Source organism: Strix uralensis, chromosome 14, assembly GCF_047716275.1.
Source record: "Strix uralensis isolate ZFMK-TIS-50842 chromosome 14, bStrUra1, whole genome shotgun sequence".
Lineage (NCBI taxonomy): Eukaryota > Metazoa > Chordata > Aves > Strigiformes > Strigidae > Strix > Strix uralensis.
The window spans coordinates 18115048-18134032 of record NC_133985.1 but is presented as its reverse complement, the minus strand read 5'-3'; the positions used below and the strand labels follow the sequence as shown (position 1 = coordinate 18134032).

Sequence of the window (18985 nt, the reverse complement as noted above, 5' to 3'; positions counted from 1 at the left end):
GGTCGGGCCTGTCCCGCGGGGAGCAGGCCGCAGGCCCCTCCGCCGTGAGGGGAGGGCTCAGGCCGCGCTGCCAGCCCCGGAGGCGGCGGGGGAAGGAGCGAGGGGCGCCGCAGGGGCGGGCAGGGTGGGGCGCGGCCTGCGGGAGGCCCCTGCGCCGAGATGGCGGCCGGGCAGGCCGCGGCCTGGGCGGCGGGACGGGCCTTCGTCGGGCTGCCCTCGCACCGTCCGAATGACGCTTTTTGCAAGCTCTGGCGCGGAAATGCAAACAATGGGGATAGTAACCGCAGCGGCTGAAAATCTGCCAACCCTGACCTTTCCAGATCGTGCTTTCAGAGTGACTGTTTGTTTGTCTGGGCTTAGATGCAGCCAGGTTTGTTTGCTGGATCCCGGATTGGAAATCACCGAGTTCCCTGGTGGGGTTACACGAATGGCCACTTTCTCGCACGCCTGCTGCACCCTGAAGTCCATTTGTCTTCTGCCTAACCAGACCAATCCCCTCAGCAAAATGCTGTTACAAAGAATCATTAGCTAAAACATTAGATTAAAATAACTGTAAGAGAGCCAGTTCGATTGAACAGATAAATGGTGACCTTAGGACTGTGGAGGTGTGGCATCTATTCACAGCTTTGTTTCTGACAGAGCAGTTAGTGTAAAGCAAATCCCTTTGCTAATCCCCGTTGAAGCCTTTGCATTTCTGACAGTGAGTTAATGATAATTCTTGTCTTCTTATAATGTATATTAATTATCATACACTGGGGTACATTTACGATGTGTCATTTTATTAGTCTGGTCTTAGTCCACATTACTGCATTTGAATAATGATGGAAAATGGGTTCTCTGTTGTTTACACGTCATGATCCACATGACTTCATGGCTTTGAAGCCGGCTGTACTGGCTGGTTTCTAGCTATCTAATTTTCAGTGATAAGTAAAGCCTGGCTTGCCCAATATTTTCTTGATTGTGTGTTTATTATAGTCAATCAGTTTTCTCTTTAGAGGTCTCTTAGGAAATCAAAATAATCCTGTATTCGCACCAGCAAGAAGTTCTGCTGCATTCATATTGTTCCAGTGTTAGAGAAAGGTCATATGACTTTTTTGCAAATATGTAATTGCTATTAAGCATAGGCAAAATACCTCCCTGCCTTGAAACTTGACACATCCAACAGGAAGTTGGGTACAGCCACTTCTGAGGGAAGAATGTGACTGTGAACTGCAGAGGCAGACAAAGACATAAATAGTTATCCAAAGAGTTATGATTAGCCAATGTATATGTTGTGTTTGAAAGATGAAAATAATTATCAATTCAAGCGGAGTTATTGTTACCAGCAGCAGCCCTTTTCCTGAGAGGCCATCTCTGGTAGGCGCTATTGCAAGTAAGGGTGGTCCCATGGTACATACACGAGAACTCGAAAAGAATGAGATAGAGGATAAAAATCTTGCTGGAAACATCTGATGCAGTATTTTATTAGGTTTCATGAGCAAGGAAACAACTATGTATGTATTTTACATGTGTAAACTTCCAGCTCTTGCTTCTGTGATTTCTTCTAGGACTTGGGCATCATCAATTTACCTGGCTTTTTTGCTTTATGGTGCCAGCCTGACACCTGTACCTTCCTCTCCAGCAGACACAGCTGAACTGTCTGTGTCAGTCAGCAACTCGAACTGCAGCTTCAGGTACTTGTTTTTCTCTGAAAGAGCTTTGTTCTACTTCAGAATTTCACAGGCCTGTTCCTGCAAAGGGGAAAGGCACACCTGTTGCCCAGACTGCTCGGGAGAGGAGCTGCTCTCGTTTTCCCACTTGCATTCCCAGAAGATAAATTTTGCCTTGTTCAGGTCACCCTGGGGAGGGCTGTAATCTAAACCAATCTCAGCCTGCTGGGTTTTGTAGCCCATCTGGTAGAAAATGGGCAAAGAGGTGGCCTCCTGGGTAGAAATCTGCTGGAGAAATGATCTGCTAAATAGTCACACAGACCCTGTGCAACAACCCCAATTCCCTCCAAGTTCATGGTGAGCAAGGCTGGGAGCAGAGAGCTGCACCAGGGCAGCATGAGCACCAGTCCAACCTGCAGAGAGATGTGTAAAGCTGAGTAGACATGTTAAGTGTTAAGCTGGAACAAAGTAAAGCTCTTCCTTGAAACCTGCTACCTGCTCAGGACGTTTCTGTTTGGTACCAGTCATAAACCTCTATTTGTTAGCTTGCTTAAGTTTCTTTCCTGGGCAAGAAAATAATGGAGCAAATCTGCAACTCTGGTTCAAGGGGTTTACAGGTATCTAAGCATATGGAGATACGATGGCAATACAAAAAATAATTACCAATAATTCTTTTATGGGTCAGCATTTGCCATTTCAGGGAGAACAGCGATCAGAGTTTAAATACCTGCTCTGAAAAGATGACAGAACTCATTATCTGTCCTCCTGACCCCACTGATGTATGCGCCTTCCCTTTCTCTCTTTCCTAGCTAGATGTTACCCATTTGTTCTACTGCTTCCATCGTAAGCTTCATCCTCCGTGTCTCAGCTACGTCTGTTGCATGTTCCTCGCGTTTGCATATAAGCATGTATAATTCAGGATCTTACAGTTAATCTGCAAACCTGATTAACTCTCAACAAATACTGCTAGCAGCTGACTTGCTTTATCATCTGAGCTCTGAAAATGGGGAATGCACAGAAGTCTTACCCTACCAAAGCTTTGTAGGTTTGTCTGTATGTGTGACCTCCAGTCAAAAGCCCTAGAATTCAATTATAACCTTTCTATTGCTACTCATGGCTTTAGAAACAGCCTCTAGCTGTGATGCTGGGACAAATACAAGCTAAACAATGCTATTAAATATGCATGATCTGTGTTCTACCATATTAGATAACATGGCCACGTTCATCACCTGCTAATGCTGCCAGTTCAGTTTTGCTAAAGCAGCCTCCCTCTCGCTTTTGCTTTGGGCAATTTAAGAGGCTTTTTGGTTACACTTCACCTTTATTTTCTTCATTTTCACTTTTTTTATCTTTATTCATTACTCTGAAAATGGTGGTCTGCAGCAGAGACTGGGCAGAGGTCATGTTTCCCAGCTTTTCTAATCCGTAGTTCACCAAGAAGCCAAGCCAGTCTGGAAAATAGACACTGCTTTAGTGAAAAGCTGATACCCAAGTCCCTCCTTCTCTCTGAGGCCACTGCTGTACTGTTTGAATCTATCACCCTTCCCTTTATACCACCAGCTTATCCACAGCTTACGCTCAACATCCTTTGTCACTGCAAAAATGGAAGAATTCCCCCTGTTCTGCTCCCTCAGCAAGCACATCCTCTCGGGGCTCAGCTGGGAGTTGACCTGTCTGATGCTTTTCTGTTCATTAGCGTAACTCAGACCTGTTACCATTTTGGTTTTGCACGATTAATAGTTATGGCATTTGGCAGAATACCTTTTGCTTTTTACCAATACAGCTAGCTACCTTGCTGTGAATGCAGTTACAGCAGTAGAAGAGGTGTCTTCTACCAGCGTACTTTAGGTATCTGTATGTTTTGCCTGACTCTGAGCTAGGTGGGCATGAGTCAGCTCTGATCCAGAAGCCATCTGGCCGTGCAGTGCTGTACTGAGCTCATCAGGCTGCTCTCGGAGAAGGTTTCTTCGCTCAGGCAGAACACTTACAGCTCTTTGGCAGTTCTTCCATGTACCCACCAGGAGAGAAGTGGGCACGTGTCCATTTGCATCCCTTGCGACAAGCCTCGTCTGCATTTCCTTGCGTCCTCCCAGAAGGAAAATGAGCTGTAAAGCTGTAAAGACTTTACAGTGGGATGACTGAGTCCAGCCTTGGGAGAGTGTGCTGCAGTATCTGTATCAGGACAGATAACAGTACATGAGCTCTTGTTACTCTAGCCACGCATGTTCATGAAATGGAGCCTATTTTAGCCTCTCACTAACCGCAGGCTCAGCAGCACTGACCACAGCAGCTCACTGGTTTCGTCCTTGCTGACATGATGATCCCTGACTTCCACCCCTTGCAGATAACATTGCCTTAGCTGTTTGGGGTCACCCAGCTTTCTCTGGTCAAGTAGTGCAATGTCAAAGCAACGCAGCTAATGCACACACTGCTGGCACAAATCCCCTTTTATTCTCTCACTCCAGGAGTGCTCTGTGAGTCCTCCTGAGTGCTCACCCTACTTTTGTTCCTCCTACCTACCTTTTACCTTTAGCTCTTGGATCCTGGAAATCCCTGAACACAAAGTCGGGCACACTTTTTCCAAAGCTTCCACAGCAAATGTGTTAAGTTCTCCTTTGGAGGGAAGGCATTCACAAAAGGGCATGTTAAGCCCTATCCACCTTGTGTATACTCTGCCCTCACCAGGGGAAAGGGGAATTCTTGGCGCTCTCTTACAAGTGATAATTGCTGTGAGGTATAAAACTGATGAAGATGAGGCAAATTGTAACCTTAGAGCTGGATTTTCCTGGCCTCCCTCCCTTGACCTGCTAACCTACAGTGGCAGATAGCTACTTTGGTTTTGCTTGGGTTTTACCCCACTATCTAATCCAGGAATGGTTTTTACAGCATAGGACTGTGGCCTGTGGTAATGTAAAGGGAGTATTTGCCCGTGGGCGAGGGTCCTGCTCTCACAGGCCTGCCTGGAACACCCTGCGCCTCCATCCACGGCTGCGTCTCTTTTGCAACAGTGCAGCATTCAAGCCAAACATGGTGCTCTCAAGCCACAGGTATGACCGGGGTCAGCCACAGTCATGGTCCTCATCCCAGTCCATCTCAGTGTCTCCAGTGATGGTCGTGCTCTTGCACCTACACCCTCTGATTCCCCCCCACCCCGAGCAAAGCACTCCTTCCTCTGATCTTGCTCTTCCACACACCCAGCAGATCTGTGTGTCTGTATGTTTACTCAGATAAAGAGGGTTCTGGATCTTACTGCCCATAATGTTCTTCTCAGTTTTCACATTGGTGGATACATAGTTCAAAAAGACTGTACTGCGAGCAGCACGCACCAAAACGCTGCTGACAGCAAGGCCTCTGCAGAGTCAGCACATAAAATGGGTCACTACCACAGTTATTTCAGTTACACAACTCCAGTGTGTCTGCCTTTCTTTTTCCTTGTCCTTGAATGTAAACAAGTAAAACTAAGACAAGGGGGTAACAAAATTAGGATGAGGAATGGAGAGGGGAAGGAAAAGCATCCCACAGTACTGGTCTAGAGACTAGCATCCTCACAGCTCCAGCCGGCTGGTTCCCCAGAGCTCTGATCCTGGAGCTGCTGCAGAAATAAAGACCCATTGAGAAGTGTGGCTCCAAATTAGCATTTGAATTCCCTTGTAGTCTGTTGTCAAATGGGCAGGAGGTGGGTGCTAGTCTCGGTCTCAGTACTGATAGACAAAGGTGGCTTTAAAATGTCCTGATTTTCTGAGGGAAAGAAATGCATTGCTCAAACTATGGACACTTTGTGTTTTCCTTTTTTTCTTTTTTTCTCTTTTCCCTCTCCCTTTCTCCTCCACCTCACCCCCTTTCCCGGATCAGGCTGAGCCGTAGATAGACACGTCTGGGTATTGTTAGCCCAGTCTGACCTACTTCTTTCCCCCGCCTTGGCCCCGTGTTATGGATGCTGGTGCTATGGAAACCTGGGTGACATGCCAGTGCCACAAAGACAAGGCCACCAGCTGCACCCTCCTCTCCCAGCCTCACAGGGCCTTCCCCTCCCAAACACCCCCCCAAAGAAAGTTCATAGTGCTGCTTCCCAGGGAAATCCCAGGGTGTGCTCCATCCATCCCACCAAGCCATGCTCTGGAGGGATCGGGGTGCTCTTCCTTGGGCTTGGGTGCAATTTTTCCTTGGTCCCAGGGCACAGCATTTTGGTGCTGGGGGCCCACAGGGTGTAAACCCGCCATTGTCTGCACTCCAGAGCTGTCTGTGCACGTATCCTGCGCGGGCCGTCACATGACGGGTAGGAAAGTACACGTGGGCACCCTTGAAGTTTTCAAGATAAAAATAAGCTACAAACTTCTGCGACGTGGTACAGAAGCCTTACAGGAACCTGGCTGGGTTCCTGCAAACACAGGAATGGGAGGGCGTGCCTCAGTGATCCCTGCAGCGGATGGCAGCTGCTGCGGCGGTGGGACAGAGCTGTGCGCTTGCATCGTCACTCGTTTGCTTGCGTGGGAACAAGCCCCAGTGGGGGATGGAGGCTTGTTTACAAGTTCAGCCTCTGCGTTTCTTGTGATAAAAAAGTTCTCGCTGGTTCTGCAGGTTTCCTTTGCTCTCTGATGGCCTCCCATACAGCTGGCGCATCGCCTGGGAGGCTGTGGCAGTATCAGAGTGGATTTGCTTCCAAATATCTCACGCCAAACCTTTCCCTCCTTGTTGCTGACACGGAACTGGCAGCCGTCAGGGGAGGAAGCAGGACGGAGCTCGGGAATCCGTAAAGCGCTTTGCAGGGGGCTCCTGTGTCACTCGTAGGCGGTCGCCAGGAGATTTCTGCGAGGCTCCAGGGCTCCCCCACCCCAATAACCTTGACCCCAGGGCCTGGCCCAGCACAACTGAAACTTGAAGCAGGAGGGTTTGTGCGTGAGGGGCCGCCGTTGGGGTGCAGCCGGCGCTGCCCTGGGCGCCTGTTGGGGTGCAGTGAGCCGCGCCCCTGGCACAGGCGTTGGGCCCCCTCAGACACCCCCCGGCCCTGCCGCCACCCCCCCACACGCACCCGGCGGCCGCAGCCGCGTCGCACCGGCGCCCTCTCCCGAGCGGCGGCGGCCGCAGCCCGGGCCCGGAGGCGGCGGTGGGCGGGCAGGGCCGGACCGGCCGGAGGCCGGGGCAGGGCCTGGGGACGTGCGGGAGGGCTCAGACACGGCCTGGGGCTCCTCTGCCCCCTCAGCCGGCTTAGCTCACCAGAGCAGAAGAAAATGAAGCCAGGACACAAATCCCCGGGTGGGGAGAAGCTGAGCTGGCTTCGTGGGTCAGCCCCGGCCTGTCCCCCCATCACAGTTCCCACGAGGCCGGGCAGGAGGCGGTGGAGAGGGGGCAACTGGGGCCAGGAGCCCCCCGGAGCGGGCCTGCGCTCTGCCCCGCAGCCGTACCGGTGGTGGGGGGCGGTTGGGCTGCCGGTAAACTGGAACCCACAGAACGGTCTTCACACCAGCCGGATGGTGACCCTGGAGCCATGTAACCGTGCGGTGGCACACGGGCAGACCCTGTCCCACCCAGCGCACACCCTGCCAGGCCTAAACCCGGCTCCTCAGCGGCGTCTCTGCAGCAGATGCGAGCGGGCAAAGTGGTTTCGTACAGCACCCGTGCAACGTGCGGCAGCATTTTGAATCGCGTAAATCCTGAAACCGTCACCTGCATGGTTGAACCATGGTCCGACGCAAAGCGATTTTCTTTGATGGCAGTTCTGAAGTATCAGAGTAATGACAGCATCCCTGGGTGGACCAGAGGAGCTTTCCTTCTGCTAGAGGCACCTGAAATGACCCCTCTGACAATTGTTTGAAGGGGTTGATGTGCCAAGCAGTTTTTCTGTGGCAGAACTAGCGACGGCGGGCAGCCCAGGCTGCGCTGTGCCAGGATTTGTAATGGTCCTCTGTGCATGCAAGGGGAGAAGTCAGCTTGCCACAGGCTCGCTGCTGAATCATTAACTTCCCTCCTCTGAGTCACTCTGCAGCCCTGTCACACACAGAACTGAGATGAGCAGGGCTGAGGTGAGTAGTGGCTCAGGGATGATAGCACCAGGGTTAGAAAACTAGTTGCAGGGTCAAAGATGGAGGCTGTGTCTGCAGAATCAGTGAGCACCTGCTTGGACTAACCCGAGACACCAGTTTTGACACAGAGCCAGGACCTGCATCAGCAGCTGGGGCTGGGCCTTCTGTATTAACCCTCTGGGAGGTGACTGGTTATGCTGGTAAAAAGGTGAGGACTGAGAATTAAATTCAGGAGATGGTGGGACGTGTTAATGTAAAGGCTAAGTAAAATCTCACTGGGGGCAGGTGCTATGTGTGTTCCTCCCCGGCCTTGCTAAGGCACAGCTCCGGTTAAACAAAGCACAGCCTTCTCCAAAGTCTATTACCAAAGCTGCTAGAAAAAAGTTATTGTTGTTTATCTTGCCGTGACACTCAGGAGCTCCTGTGAGGATGGGGCCCTGCTGCACTGAAAACTTTGCAGAGGCAAGTGCTGTACAGTTATTTTTGTCTGGATTTAAGCCTTCCCCTGCAGTGTTTGCCAACTTCAATGTGGTAGCACAACTCCAAGGCAGGAGAGCCCAAAAGGGAAACAGACTGGGGGCTTTGCTGGGTAAGCCAATTTGAAATGCAGGGAAGGAAATGAAACAATGTGAAACATTAATCACTTCTTCAAAAAAACCCCTGCCTTTTGTTCTTACAGTCTAGATATGCCTACTGCTGGGGAAGGGAGGGGAGGACAGCAGGCTTTACTATGTGGTTAGACTGGCAGCATGTTAATGCAGTTATTTTCGCTCTCCGGGTTTGGTGTGAAATCCCGTTGTGACAATGGCACGGAGCACTGCTGGTGTTTTCTGAGATGTGCCGCTAACATCAGCGGACCAATGGCCAAAAGCATCAGCATTGTGAACACCGGGCTTCCATGGAAATCCAGCCCTTCCTGCTGCAGGGGGGGTGAGCCCGGAGGGGGACCCGAGCACTGGTGCAGGCTGTACTGCACGGCAGGGAAACCGAGGCAGCCGCCTTGTGCTGAAACACCCAGGTTTTTGTTTTCTGCTAGTTGCAGACCCACAAGGAGACACCTGGCACAGCAAGCTCAGTGCCTTTTTATTCGTGCACATTGTTGCTCAGCACTATTCAGAGTTATACATGCAGTAGTGGTTATAAGTTTGCTCGGTCTGATTTACAATATTGCCCACAGGCATAATAACCATTACGAGGGCACTAATAGAGTTTTGCACAACATGTTGATCCTGTTTATCCCTTGCCTCTTTTGTTACGCCTCAGCCCACATCTGGTTTCAAACAAATGCCTTTCTTAGGTGTGAGCCTTGGAAAACTGGCATGAACCCATGGACGGTGCCTGGGCTGAAGGCAGAGCCGCTGGAGGAAGTGGAACACATGGTGGTTCCTGGGGTCAGCTCACTGGGAAGCTCATGCTGAGACAAATTTGCTTTTATGTGTCCGGTTTTCCTAAAATTCTCCTTGTTTCAGAGAGTTGTTGTTTCCGCATCAGGTGTAGCAGAACTGCCAGATATGGAGCACTTGGCACACACAGTGCCATGGGGAAAAAATACCTCCTTGAAGAGCTCAGCAGTTCATGCCGGCTCTGGGCAGTGGGGAGGGAGGTGTGAAAAACTCAGGTGAGGGTGGATTTGTCACTGGGGGCTGTATTAGGTACAGCCAGTCTGTTACCGTGGGCCAGAGGGAGCAGGACTCAAAGGCAAGGACACCAACAAGGGACAGAGGAGCAGGTCACGCTGTGAGAAGCTGGAGGACGTTCAGCCCGAAGTAGTGAGAGAGGAAGAAATGCAGGATGCCCAGGGCTGAAGCTGCAATGAGAATCCAGAGAACTCCAGTGCTGAAGTATATTGGGGCGAGCCTGGCGGGAGAGAGGGACCCTGCTGAGACCTAGCATTGCTGCCCTTGCCCGGGAACAGTCCCTTCCTCTCTGCAGAAGGGGGGTGGAAAGGCAGCCCCTGGAGGGGCTGTCCCCTGTCCCCTGCATGGGGTCCTGTGCCCTGCTCCCGCTTCAAGGGAGCACACACCCACCTGCAGGGGCTCAGGGCAGCTCCAGCCTTGTCCTGTATCTGTGTCTCTGTCCCAAGCCCTGTGCCCATGCCCACATTATGCCCCAGAGAAAGCTTGGTAAGGCTGAGTCGTGCAGGGACCCCAAAGGAGCCAGAGGGAGTCCTGAGCTTCTCCAAAGCACGTTATGTTTCCAAATGCAAACTCCCAGAGGTTACCAGGCTGGTAGTCCAGGCTGGCAGAGGTGTTTACCTTTCTGAGGACGATGCCCTGTATCCCATAAAGTAGCAGTAGCGGGCGTAGAGATAGAGCAGACCCAAGGCTGCGGCCAAACCTGTAGTTGACAGAGATCACAGTGACCATCTCCAAGATGGAGCTACTTTGAGCCAAGTAGGTAGCCCAAAGTGAAGGAATAGAGGCTTTGTGTCCTCTGGCTCTACCCTTCCATCAGAGACAGAATTACTGCCTAATTTATTGTTGAGAGGGTGAGCAGGACCTGAGGACTGAGCCAGCATGCAGGGGAACAGATCCAGGGACAAACCAGGTAACAGGCTATTCTCACCTTGGTGGAAGAAGAGTCCGGCCTGCCACAGAAGTGCCAGGAAAATGGGAAAATACTCAGAGGAGTTCACCCTGGCAGGAAAGAGGAAGGTCATAAACAAGGGAAAGGAGGAAGATCTTCCTTTTTTGCTTCCCCTAGCAGTTTCCAGAGACTGCAGGCTGCTGCTTTTTAGAGCTGATGTCACCATAAAAAGCCTCCAGGCTTGCACCTTTCCCCGCAGTTCCCGTCGCACCTCTAGTTACAGGAATTAAACAACGGAAGGAATAGGGTCTTCAGGGCACAAGAAATTAAGTAAAAGATGCCCAGGTCAGACCCTGCACAGAAAGGCTCCATGAACCACCCCCACTGCCCCTTTTCGAGTGCTGCAACTTAAACCCTGCTGTAAAAGCCCCAAAGCCGCAAGGAAGGTCTGCCCCAGCAGGGTGCAGACACGCTGAGGATGAAGTGCATCTCAAGCAGATAAGGCCAGAGCTGCTTGGGCTTCGTGCAGGAGTGGGAGGGAGCGCTCAGCTGTTTGCATTGTTTGTACGCCATGCCCTGTCCCCCTAAAGACAAAGTAGTAGGACCAAGAGGTGCTGGATGAGGCTAATTCTAGGCTGGCAAAGGACCAGAGAAGGGGATGGCTGAGGGGATCCTTCTTCTGCTGCCCGGTTCTTTCTTTTTCACTGCTCAGCTAAAGCAAAAGTGGGAGCTTCCTCCCACTCTGCTTCTCTCCCCACTGCAGCACAGAAGTCACAGCAGAGATGATTGATTGTGGCTATCCCCATACCTGAGAGCTGAGATCTCTCTGGGATCTTGTCCTTCCCAGTGAGCTGGGTTCAGAGCAGGGCTGAATCTGCCTGAGGTTTTGACATCGCTTGGCTAAAACCAGCCTAAGACTCAGGCACCCACAACTTTGTGTTTAGCAGCCCTACACTCTACGACAGCAATTTCTGTGTGGTTTCTATCAGCAATGGCTGGTGTGTTTAGGACTCATTAGCCTAGGCAGTCTCGATGCTGATTCTTAAACCCATTAATTTAACCCTGAGAGAGGTGAGTAACTGCTGAATTACAGTCCTGAGAAATAAATGGTAAAGCAGGGGAGGGGCAGTGCCATTAGACATGTGATCTGGAAAGCGTTTTGTAAGAGGAGTTTCTTACTGTGCTCGAAAGATCCTCTCAAATTCAGGTGGGCCAGAGGTCTTTGGAGGAGAAATGCCAAACGCTCTCCTAGCATAGATCACCTGAAGGAAGAAGTAGGCTGCAGCAAAAGAGAGAAAGGTAGCAATGGTCAGTCCTCTGTCTGGGCACGGTGGGGCCAGGAGACCGCCAAAGGTAAGGACAAGAGTTCTGCGGTCTCCTCCTAACCTTGCATCCCCGCATAGGTGGATGAAAATCCCAGATTAAGTTTCAGACACGGAAAAGGAGTGACCCAGTGCAACAGTGAAGCAAAGAGTATGCAGTCACGTACCACCAGTGGATATTTCCTTTCTCTCTTGCGTAATAAACAGATCATCTATTATCTGTGGAAATTGTTATGCAATTCAGATGCACTTTGTTACTGCCAATTTTAAGGTTTTTTTAATCTTTAATTTTTTCCCCTTCTAAATCCTGATGGCTGAGTAGGGAGGGAACTGGTAACACAGATAAGCCACCCAGACCGTGAATTAAAATTGTCATGCCATGTGGAACCATGGCCGGGAGATGCTCTGTGTGACCTACCACTGCCTGTTCTTCCACCTTTCCACACTGCAGTGCTGTTTGTACACTAACATCTACGCAAACGTCAGGAACTGCTGTAAACCCATTTTTCAAAGAGAAGAATTCAACATGTTTTCACAGGAGAAGATCTACCAAGAAATTTCTGAACTGAGGAGGTAGGTCAGTTCAGAGGAAGAGCTTCCCCAGCACTCGTTTTGTGAGTACGTTTCAAAACCCAGACAAGATATCACTCTGCTATCTGAAAAGTGGAAAAGTGCCAGTGCAACAGCAGAAATGAAATATGGAAGTGAAAGGAAATCAGTGGAGATGCAGTAGACTGACCCAGCAGGTATTTGGTCATGTGCATCCAATGGTTCCTACCTTGCTCCAGGACTCCCAGGACTGTCACAGCAGCCAGCAGATGAATCTGATCCAACATATTGACTCTTCCAGACCCCAGAAAATCTGATTTCCTGATCAGAAGCTCCTCTGGCCAGGTTTAGCCCTTGCTCATGTGGCAGTCGGCGGTGGTAGCTGGCAGCATAGATTTGCTCTAGTTGAATAGGGAAGATTTGTATGTGGTGCTTAAACCCAGGAGGAGCGTGGCTTGTCCGTTACCGTATGCACTGTGGAAATGTAAAGTGGCAGAGGGGTGTAATGGAGTATTTCCGTTCCCACCCTCCCTTTTCCAGGAATGAGTTACAAGGAAGTGGTAAAGCCAGCAGAGAGTGAATGTGAGAGATAAGAGAGGGGAACTGGCAGCTGAATGGGGGGAAAAATCTCAGCAGCCCGGCAAACCCTTCAGGCATCTCATTTAAAACCGCTGCTAACAAAGGCCAAGGCACGTCCCTCTTGCTGACATTGCATGAGAAACCATGGCACCACTTGGCCCGTTCTGCGCCACTTGAGCATGAGGACAGGCAGCATTTCATGGTACGTATCATTGTGTGCACAGGCTCTGGGAAGCGTGCGTTGGGCACAGAGCATGACTTATGGCCACGACACTGAGACAGCATCGAATAAAGCCCCCGAGTGAAAAACCCACTGCAATGGTAAAACAGGATGTGATAAAGTATAAAAGGTACAGATCTGTCTTGCATGGTGATACTTTATTTGAGGATGGGTCCAACAGAATGACTGTCAGACATCAAGAGGGTTTCAGAGCCAGCCCTCGTACTGGAAGGACTGGGAGCCGTGCATTTAAGTCTTCTGATCAATCCCCAGCCAAACTAACTCTCACTGTAAACACCAGAGAGAGTTCTGTGTGGGTAAAAACCTGCAGAACTCATTAGGATATAGCAAAAGGAAAATGGTGTTTTCACATGTCAGGAGAGACCCACTCAGTTAATTCCTGTCTAACAACACAAAGCTGGCACGGCTGTGAGCTGCTGAGGCTGCCGGCTTTGTATCCTTCCTCTCCCTTCATTCGGGGAATTTTCCTTTCGGACAAAGGAAAGCGGATTAAGACAAAGTGATCGTTATGTCACTATTATAGAAAATAAAATCAGATTAAAGCAGTTTACAGAAATTACAACATATGCCTGATGTCCTTGATAGACTAAGAGGCAATAAGCTGGTTCCACTTTTCTGCCTCTCTATAAGAGATAAAGGCACCTGAAGAGGCTATAACAATGTCCCAGCTTAGTATTTCTCCAAATATCAAACACAGACACCACCGTTTTTCAAGCACCAGCTCTAAGATTAATTCTTTCATCTCAGAATTGGTCCTTTTCATTCCAGTGACTGTTTAGAAATATGAGGAACATTGTGTTTTGTTTTCTCCCATTTAGCTGTCAAAGAAATTAAGGACTTTCCTGTGTCAGCTCAAAAAGGGCAAAGGTCTTGTGGTGCTTAATGACGTTTGATTTCCCTCTGCTCCTGTCTGATTACAGCCCACTAGCAAGTACAAGGCAAAACAACTGAACAAAAAGAGATCTGAGCTTACACCTCTATCGGATGACAGTGTAGCGTAACCTGCATCAAAAGTGTCAAATATGTGTAAGGAAACTTGGGCCAGGAGGAGCTGTAAAGGCTGTTATAGAGCACTCCTGCTCTCCAGATCATTAGATGCAAAATACTTCTAGTGTCATCTAGCGTAGTCTAAATATAATAAAGGCTAGTAGAAACATGAATGAATAAACGAGAACAGATGTCTCTCCCCTCCTCCTCCCTCCCCCATAAGCATGATTTTTCAAGCTGTCTTTACATCCTGAAGGGCACAACTTTTTTCTTGTCCCTGTTTGTCACCATCAGAACTCGCCTTACTTTCCGTTCTCGCTCAGTGTTTGCAAGGAGCAGACACAAGTACCCTCCTCCCAGCACCAAATACCCTTCAAAGACGGGACTCTCACCAGTGGAGAACCTCAACATCCTGCAGACCACAGTGGCCACCAACGTCCCTGTGTGGGGGATGCCACAGCAGGCTCTGGCCAGCAGACATGGTCCCCCTCGCCACCCCGGCCCCCACCACCTTCCTGCTGTTTGCATCTGACCTAACAACTACACAACTGCACAGTGACTCGGATCACGCCACTTGATGGAACACAAAACTCTCTGGTCCGCAAGAAAAGGGCAGCCCGCTTGCAGGCGGCTCAGCGAGCCCAGCTGGCTCCATGGCCACCGCATCCCTGGGCTCCGCTGGAGGAGAGGGGCAGGAGGGGCAGCCGGGGAGGGGAGATGGGGACAATGCGTCACTACTGTCATCATCTGCCTGCAATGACACTGGAATAAACATATTGCAAAACCTCACCCTCCGAGGCTGACGCGGCCGAATTTCCTCCTAAGCAAAGACAAGTTCTGCGGTCCCAGGCTCACTTCGGGATGGATTTGCTGAGTGGGAGCTAACGAAATGCTGTTCCCTGTGGGAGTGTCAGCTCTGCACAGCCGTGGGAGATTCAATATGTTAAGAGTCAAATCATGTGTTACTGGTAAATGATTAAGAGGCAAGTTGGCATTGGCCTGTCAGCCCTGCACAGCTGTGGGAGATTCAATACTTAAGAGCCAAGTAGGCATCAGCCAGTCATCACAGCTCAGTCAGAGAGCTCTGCTCAGGGAAGCTTGGTGAAGGTGGAGAGCTCTGCTCAGGAGCTCTGTCCTGCACTGGCTTGGAGAAGCAGCAAGGCTTGGAGGAGAAGCAGGCCTTGGAAGAAAGATAAGTCAGCTCAGGGGAAGTATGGAACTGTTTCTGGGAGAGAGGGTTGATGACTGTCTAGTTGTTGATTTGTTTATTATGAAGTAAGAGCTTGGATGAGAGCATAAGTATGTATTATTGTATGAGTATCTATTAAGGTAAGAAGAGAAAAAGAGATATTAAAGAGAATAAACAGCCCTTGCCCTGCAGAAAGAAAGAAGAACATTGTGATGTGTGAATTATTTTGGCTGCTACAACTTAGTACAACTTAATACAAAACTTACTAAAATTCAATACACTTCCCCTCTCCCCCTGTCTGGTGTGTACTCTGCTCTCCAGATCACATTGTGTGAATGTGGCCCCGCATCACAGGGCGGCTGGACTTGGCATGGTCCAAATTCCTTGTACCTCCCACTGAGTCATCCCTAGAGGCATTTCTCTGTGCCCACGGTTGCTTTTGCCACCTCTTCTTGCAGCCATTAATCCTTTCTGCCTCCTAATTACCGCTTTAGGGCCACACTGTGAGCTGGATTGCAACATCAACCTGGATTAAAAATAATCTTGGGAAGAAAAATAAGCAACACAAAAGGCTTGAAAGAGTTTTAAGCATCCACAGAGTTTGCAGTATCTATTACTCCCCAGGAGCAGCGGGGCAAGGAGAAGCGAGCAGCACTGAGTCCAGCACCATTACATGCAATAACATCCCCCTAGAAATGTATTTCATGAGAGTACGATAGACCAAGAGCTTTCTGTTAGTGGAAGAGGAAACATTTTGCAGCTGAGCAACTTACCCTTCAGCTGTGAAGCATGGAGGTGCCTTGTCCTTCCAATCGTATTGTAAAAATGGGAAAGTATTTTCTAATCTAGTTGACGCTTGTGCTTCCTTTCCCTTCGAATTCTTTTGCAGCCACTGAGAACATCCAAACCCGTGACCATGGAACTGCTTGTGAGAACAATGTGTCTTCCTAACAGCCACACAGAAAAAAAGAGAGAGGTTTTCGTTCAAAAGAATTAAAAGCCACACAGAGAGAAAAGAGTTTTTCTAGTTCAAGAGAATGAAAGAGCGCTCAGCCCCGAGCACCTCAGTTCTGTTCAACTAACAGCTCCTTCAGGCTGGGCTGGTGGGGCTGGCAACGCCTTCCTGACCTCCCATGACTGTGGAGTCTTCTGTTAATTCAGACCAACATGTGTTGAGATTTTCCTGGAATTCTTGGATTTTGCAGCTGTAAGAGGAAGGACGCGCTGAAGACATGTCCAGATAAGGCCAAATTACAATTTCATCCCTTACAAAGAAGCGGTTGGCCACATGTGGCTGCTCCTAGGAAGTGGGGGCAGCTGCAGGCAATTTCTGCTCTGTGGTTCCCACTGGGGCTCCCAGCAAGGCACAGGCTGCCTCAGATCTCCCGAGCATTTTGAAATGTGTCCTGGGATCTGCATTTTATAATAACCATAACAAATCTGCATGACAAGTATTACCATGTCTTCCTAAAATATGCGTCTATACAGAGGCTCCTTCTTTCAGAAAGTAAAACAGCAGGCAGTTGGCTTTGCCAACAACATCCAAACTGGCATTATGTGAAGCATCCCTCGGAGTACAAACTTAGTATATACTGGAGATGTGAACTAGCCTGTTCATCTAGGCGGATTTCCGACAGATATTCCTGAGATTTCCATATCTCTGGCTTGTCAAAGAGGTCACATAAATGTTCTCAAATGATTAGTTATGGCAACATTTCTAAGGGCCAAACCAAGCTTCTCTGGGCTGCTTTAACTCTCTGCTTGTATGCCCCTGCATGGAGCAGGACAGCACTTCTCACCTCAGTAAAGGTGATGGGCTTCACTTTAAAGGTAAAATGGGGAAAACACTCAAAGCCATCTTCTAAAAAGCAAGATAGAAAGCTGAGGCTTTGGGAAACTACATAAATGAGTATATGATACTCATGACTGCATATACTTGGGGTAATTTGGAGAAATTTTTTTAAAGCTTTCTTCTAAAGGGTTTTTGTGAGCTTATCTGTATGCATATTAAATCCGACTAGAGGGCACATCAGTATAAAAGCAGTTCTAAAATTCTCCCCTTAACCTATCACCAAAAGGCACTGATACATGCAAATGAATAATACCCCTTCTTTTATGGTCAACATCTGTTAAAAATATTAGGCAAATTAAATCGCTCTCTTGTCCTGCCTTGTCTTGCATTATTGTCACATGAGGAAACTCCTTTCCATGTGTTTTGCCAATTTTCCTACTCCCCTTTCAGCAGAATGTCATAAATAACAAATAAACAAAAAAGAACAACGCCAGAAAGGCAACTGCACTTCTGGCTAGCTCGAAGAAGAAGGAATCTCTGCAGCGACAAGGGCGTATGGCAGGGAGGGGGAGGATTTCCCTTTGCGGAGGGACAAACAAGCCTTTCAAACATCTTTGGCAGCTCTTATGTTAACACACACTTAGAATTATCCTATAATGATGCGGGGGAAAAAATTGCAAGGCTTACAGGACACATCAAAATACATCAAAGGCTCAAAAATTGTCATGGAGTGCAGCTTCCCTTTCCCTAAATTACAGGGGTGAAGAAATAGAGCCATGTAGCTTTTCTATCTTGTTTGGGCCAGAAAGCCGCCTGTGAGATAGGGCTGGGCAGGGCATCGGTGAGGGGCTGAGCGAGGGCAGCTCTAGGGAGACATTTTTTAGGGATTCATAAGGAGACATTTTAGGGATTGGCATTCCTGATAGGTCTCCTGTGAAGGAGAGACCCTTGGCTTGCTGGGTGTGGGGGAAGAGTGGGCGGAAGTTGCCTGAACTGGGGAGGTGTTGCTGTGCAGGATTGTATCTGCAGGGATGGGGCAGTCAGGAGGGCAGTTGTCCCTCTGCCGTTATGGTGACTTTTCACACCAAAGTCCTCTCTCACGTGGGGTTAGGGGAAAGGAGGAGTTTTGGGGAGACAAGGGAGGTAGCCTGGGGGGAGATTTGCAGTGGGCAGAGTGTGATGTGGACCGAGATGCAGGCTGGGCTGCCCGAGCTCAAGGCCAGCTCTGTAAGCAGGGACCACACCGCTGGGAAGACAGCGAGCTGCAGAAAACCTCCGTGGGGTCCCTGGTTTGATTAGGAGCTGCACTTAACCTAGGGCCCTCATGCTCAGTTTTTGCCATGGGCACCTGTGTCTGGCCATTTGTCTCGACCCTGAGCTTGGCTTCCTCAGACATCACTCATCATGATGACTGGCATGGCCATCTCTGGGCTGTGTCTGTCCTGGTGACCCTCACCAGAGCTGCTCTGCTCTCCTTGCTGGGCACTGCAGGATTGTGCCCGGTGGGACCCATGTCCTGCCCTGTGTCACCCTGTCCATTGCCCCAGGCCATGGCTGAGCTGGATGAACACAGAGAGTGAGACCACAGAGTTTCCAGCCATCGGCATGGGACAAGCGACAAGGCCAGCAGAGGAGCTTGTGCAAGGGCAGAAGGCGCTGGGGGCCGTGCAGCCGGGTGCTTTAGGAGAAAGACAGATGTTCCTGTAAAGCTCCTCTGACGTCAGCGGTGTTAAAAGGTTTTGAAATACATCTTCAGAAGGAACCAAAGGCAGATGCTGCAGATGAGAGCGGGTCATCATTTGGACTGTTGTGCTTCGAACTCTTTCGTTCCTGTGCCCCCAGAAGATGCCTGAGGGAACGGGGTACCCGGGCAGGGAAGGAAGCTCAAGTACCACGTGGGATGCTGCCAGCGAGGGATACACACACTGTGCTGCAGCTGCGAGGCTGCAAGTGCAGTGTAAGCAGTGAGAAGAGGCTGCCCGGGTCATGTAAATAGCTGAACCCAGAGGAACAGAACGGGCTCTGTCCCCTCTCCCGTCTCTGAAGGAGAAGTTAAACAGACCTGGCCTCCTGCTGGCACAGGACCAGGGAGCCAGCAGCAGCCATGGGTCACGGGGGCAAGACACAAGCG

General features: G+C 49.8%; 1 protein-coding gene and 1 long non-coding RNA gene across 6 annotated transcripts; one reads left to right on the top strand and one right to left on the bottom strand.

Annotated features, from left to right (window-relative positions):
* Positions 1 to 99: 99 nt before the first annotated feature.
* On the top strand, positions 100 to 16147 carry LOC141949981 (uncharacterized). Its single transcript, XR_012630896.1, has 3 exons — positions 100 to 700; positions 1548 to 1673; positions 15952 to 16147. It is a non-coding gene; the product is annotated as an uncharacterized LOC141949981 (long non-coding RNA).
* On the bottom strand, positions 2306 to 16141 carry LOC141949979 (leukotriene C4 synthase-like). 5 transcript variants are annotated; one of them, XM_074884222.1, is made up of 7 exons: positions 16126 to 16141; positions 15836 to 16009; positions 12296 to 12540; positions 11375 to 11474; positions 10235 to 10305; positions 9925 to 10006; positions 2306 to 3821 (listed from the first exon to the last, which is right to left on the bottom strand). In XM_074884222.1, the coding sequence occupies exons 3-7, from the start codon at positions 12351 to 12353 to the stop codon at positions 3494 to 3496; spliced, it is 639 nt and encodes a 212-aa protein (XP_074740323.1). In that variant the 5' UTR covers positions 12354 to 12540; positions 15836 to 16009; positions 16126 to 16141; the 3' UTR covers positions 2306 to 3493. The 5 variants fall into 5 exon arrangements, with proteins under 5 accessions (XP_074740323.1, XP_074740325.1, XP_074740324.1 ...); XM_074884224.1 differs by lacking the exon at positions 16126 to 16141 and having other exon boundaries at positions 2306 to 3100; positions 3638 to 3821; positions 15836 to 15977; XM_074884223.1 differs by lacking the exons at positions 15836 to 16009; positions 16126 to 16141 and adding an exon at positions 14664 to 15449.
* Positions 16148 to 18985: the final 2838 nt, after the last annotated feature.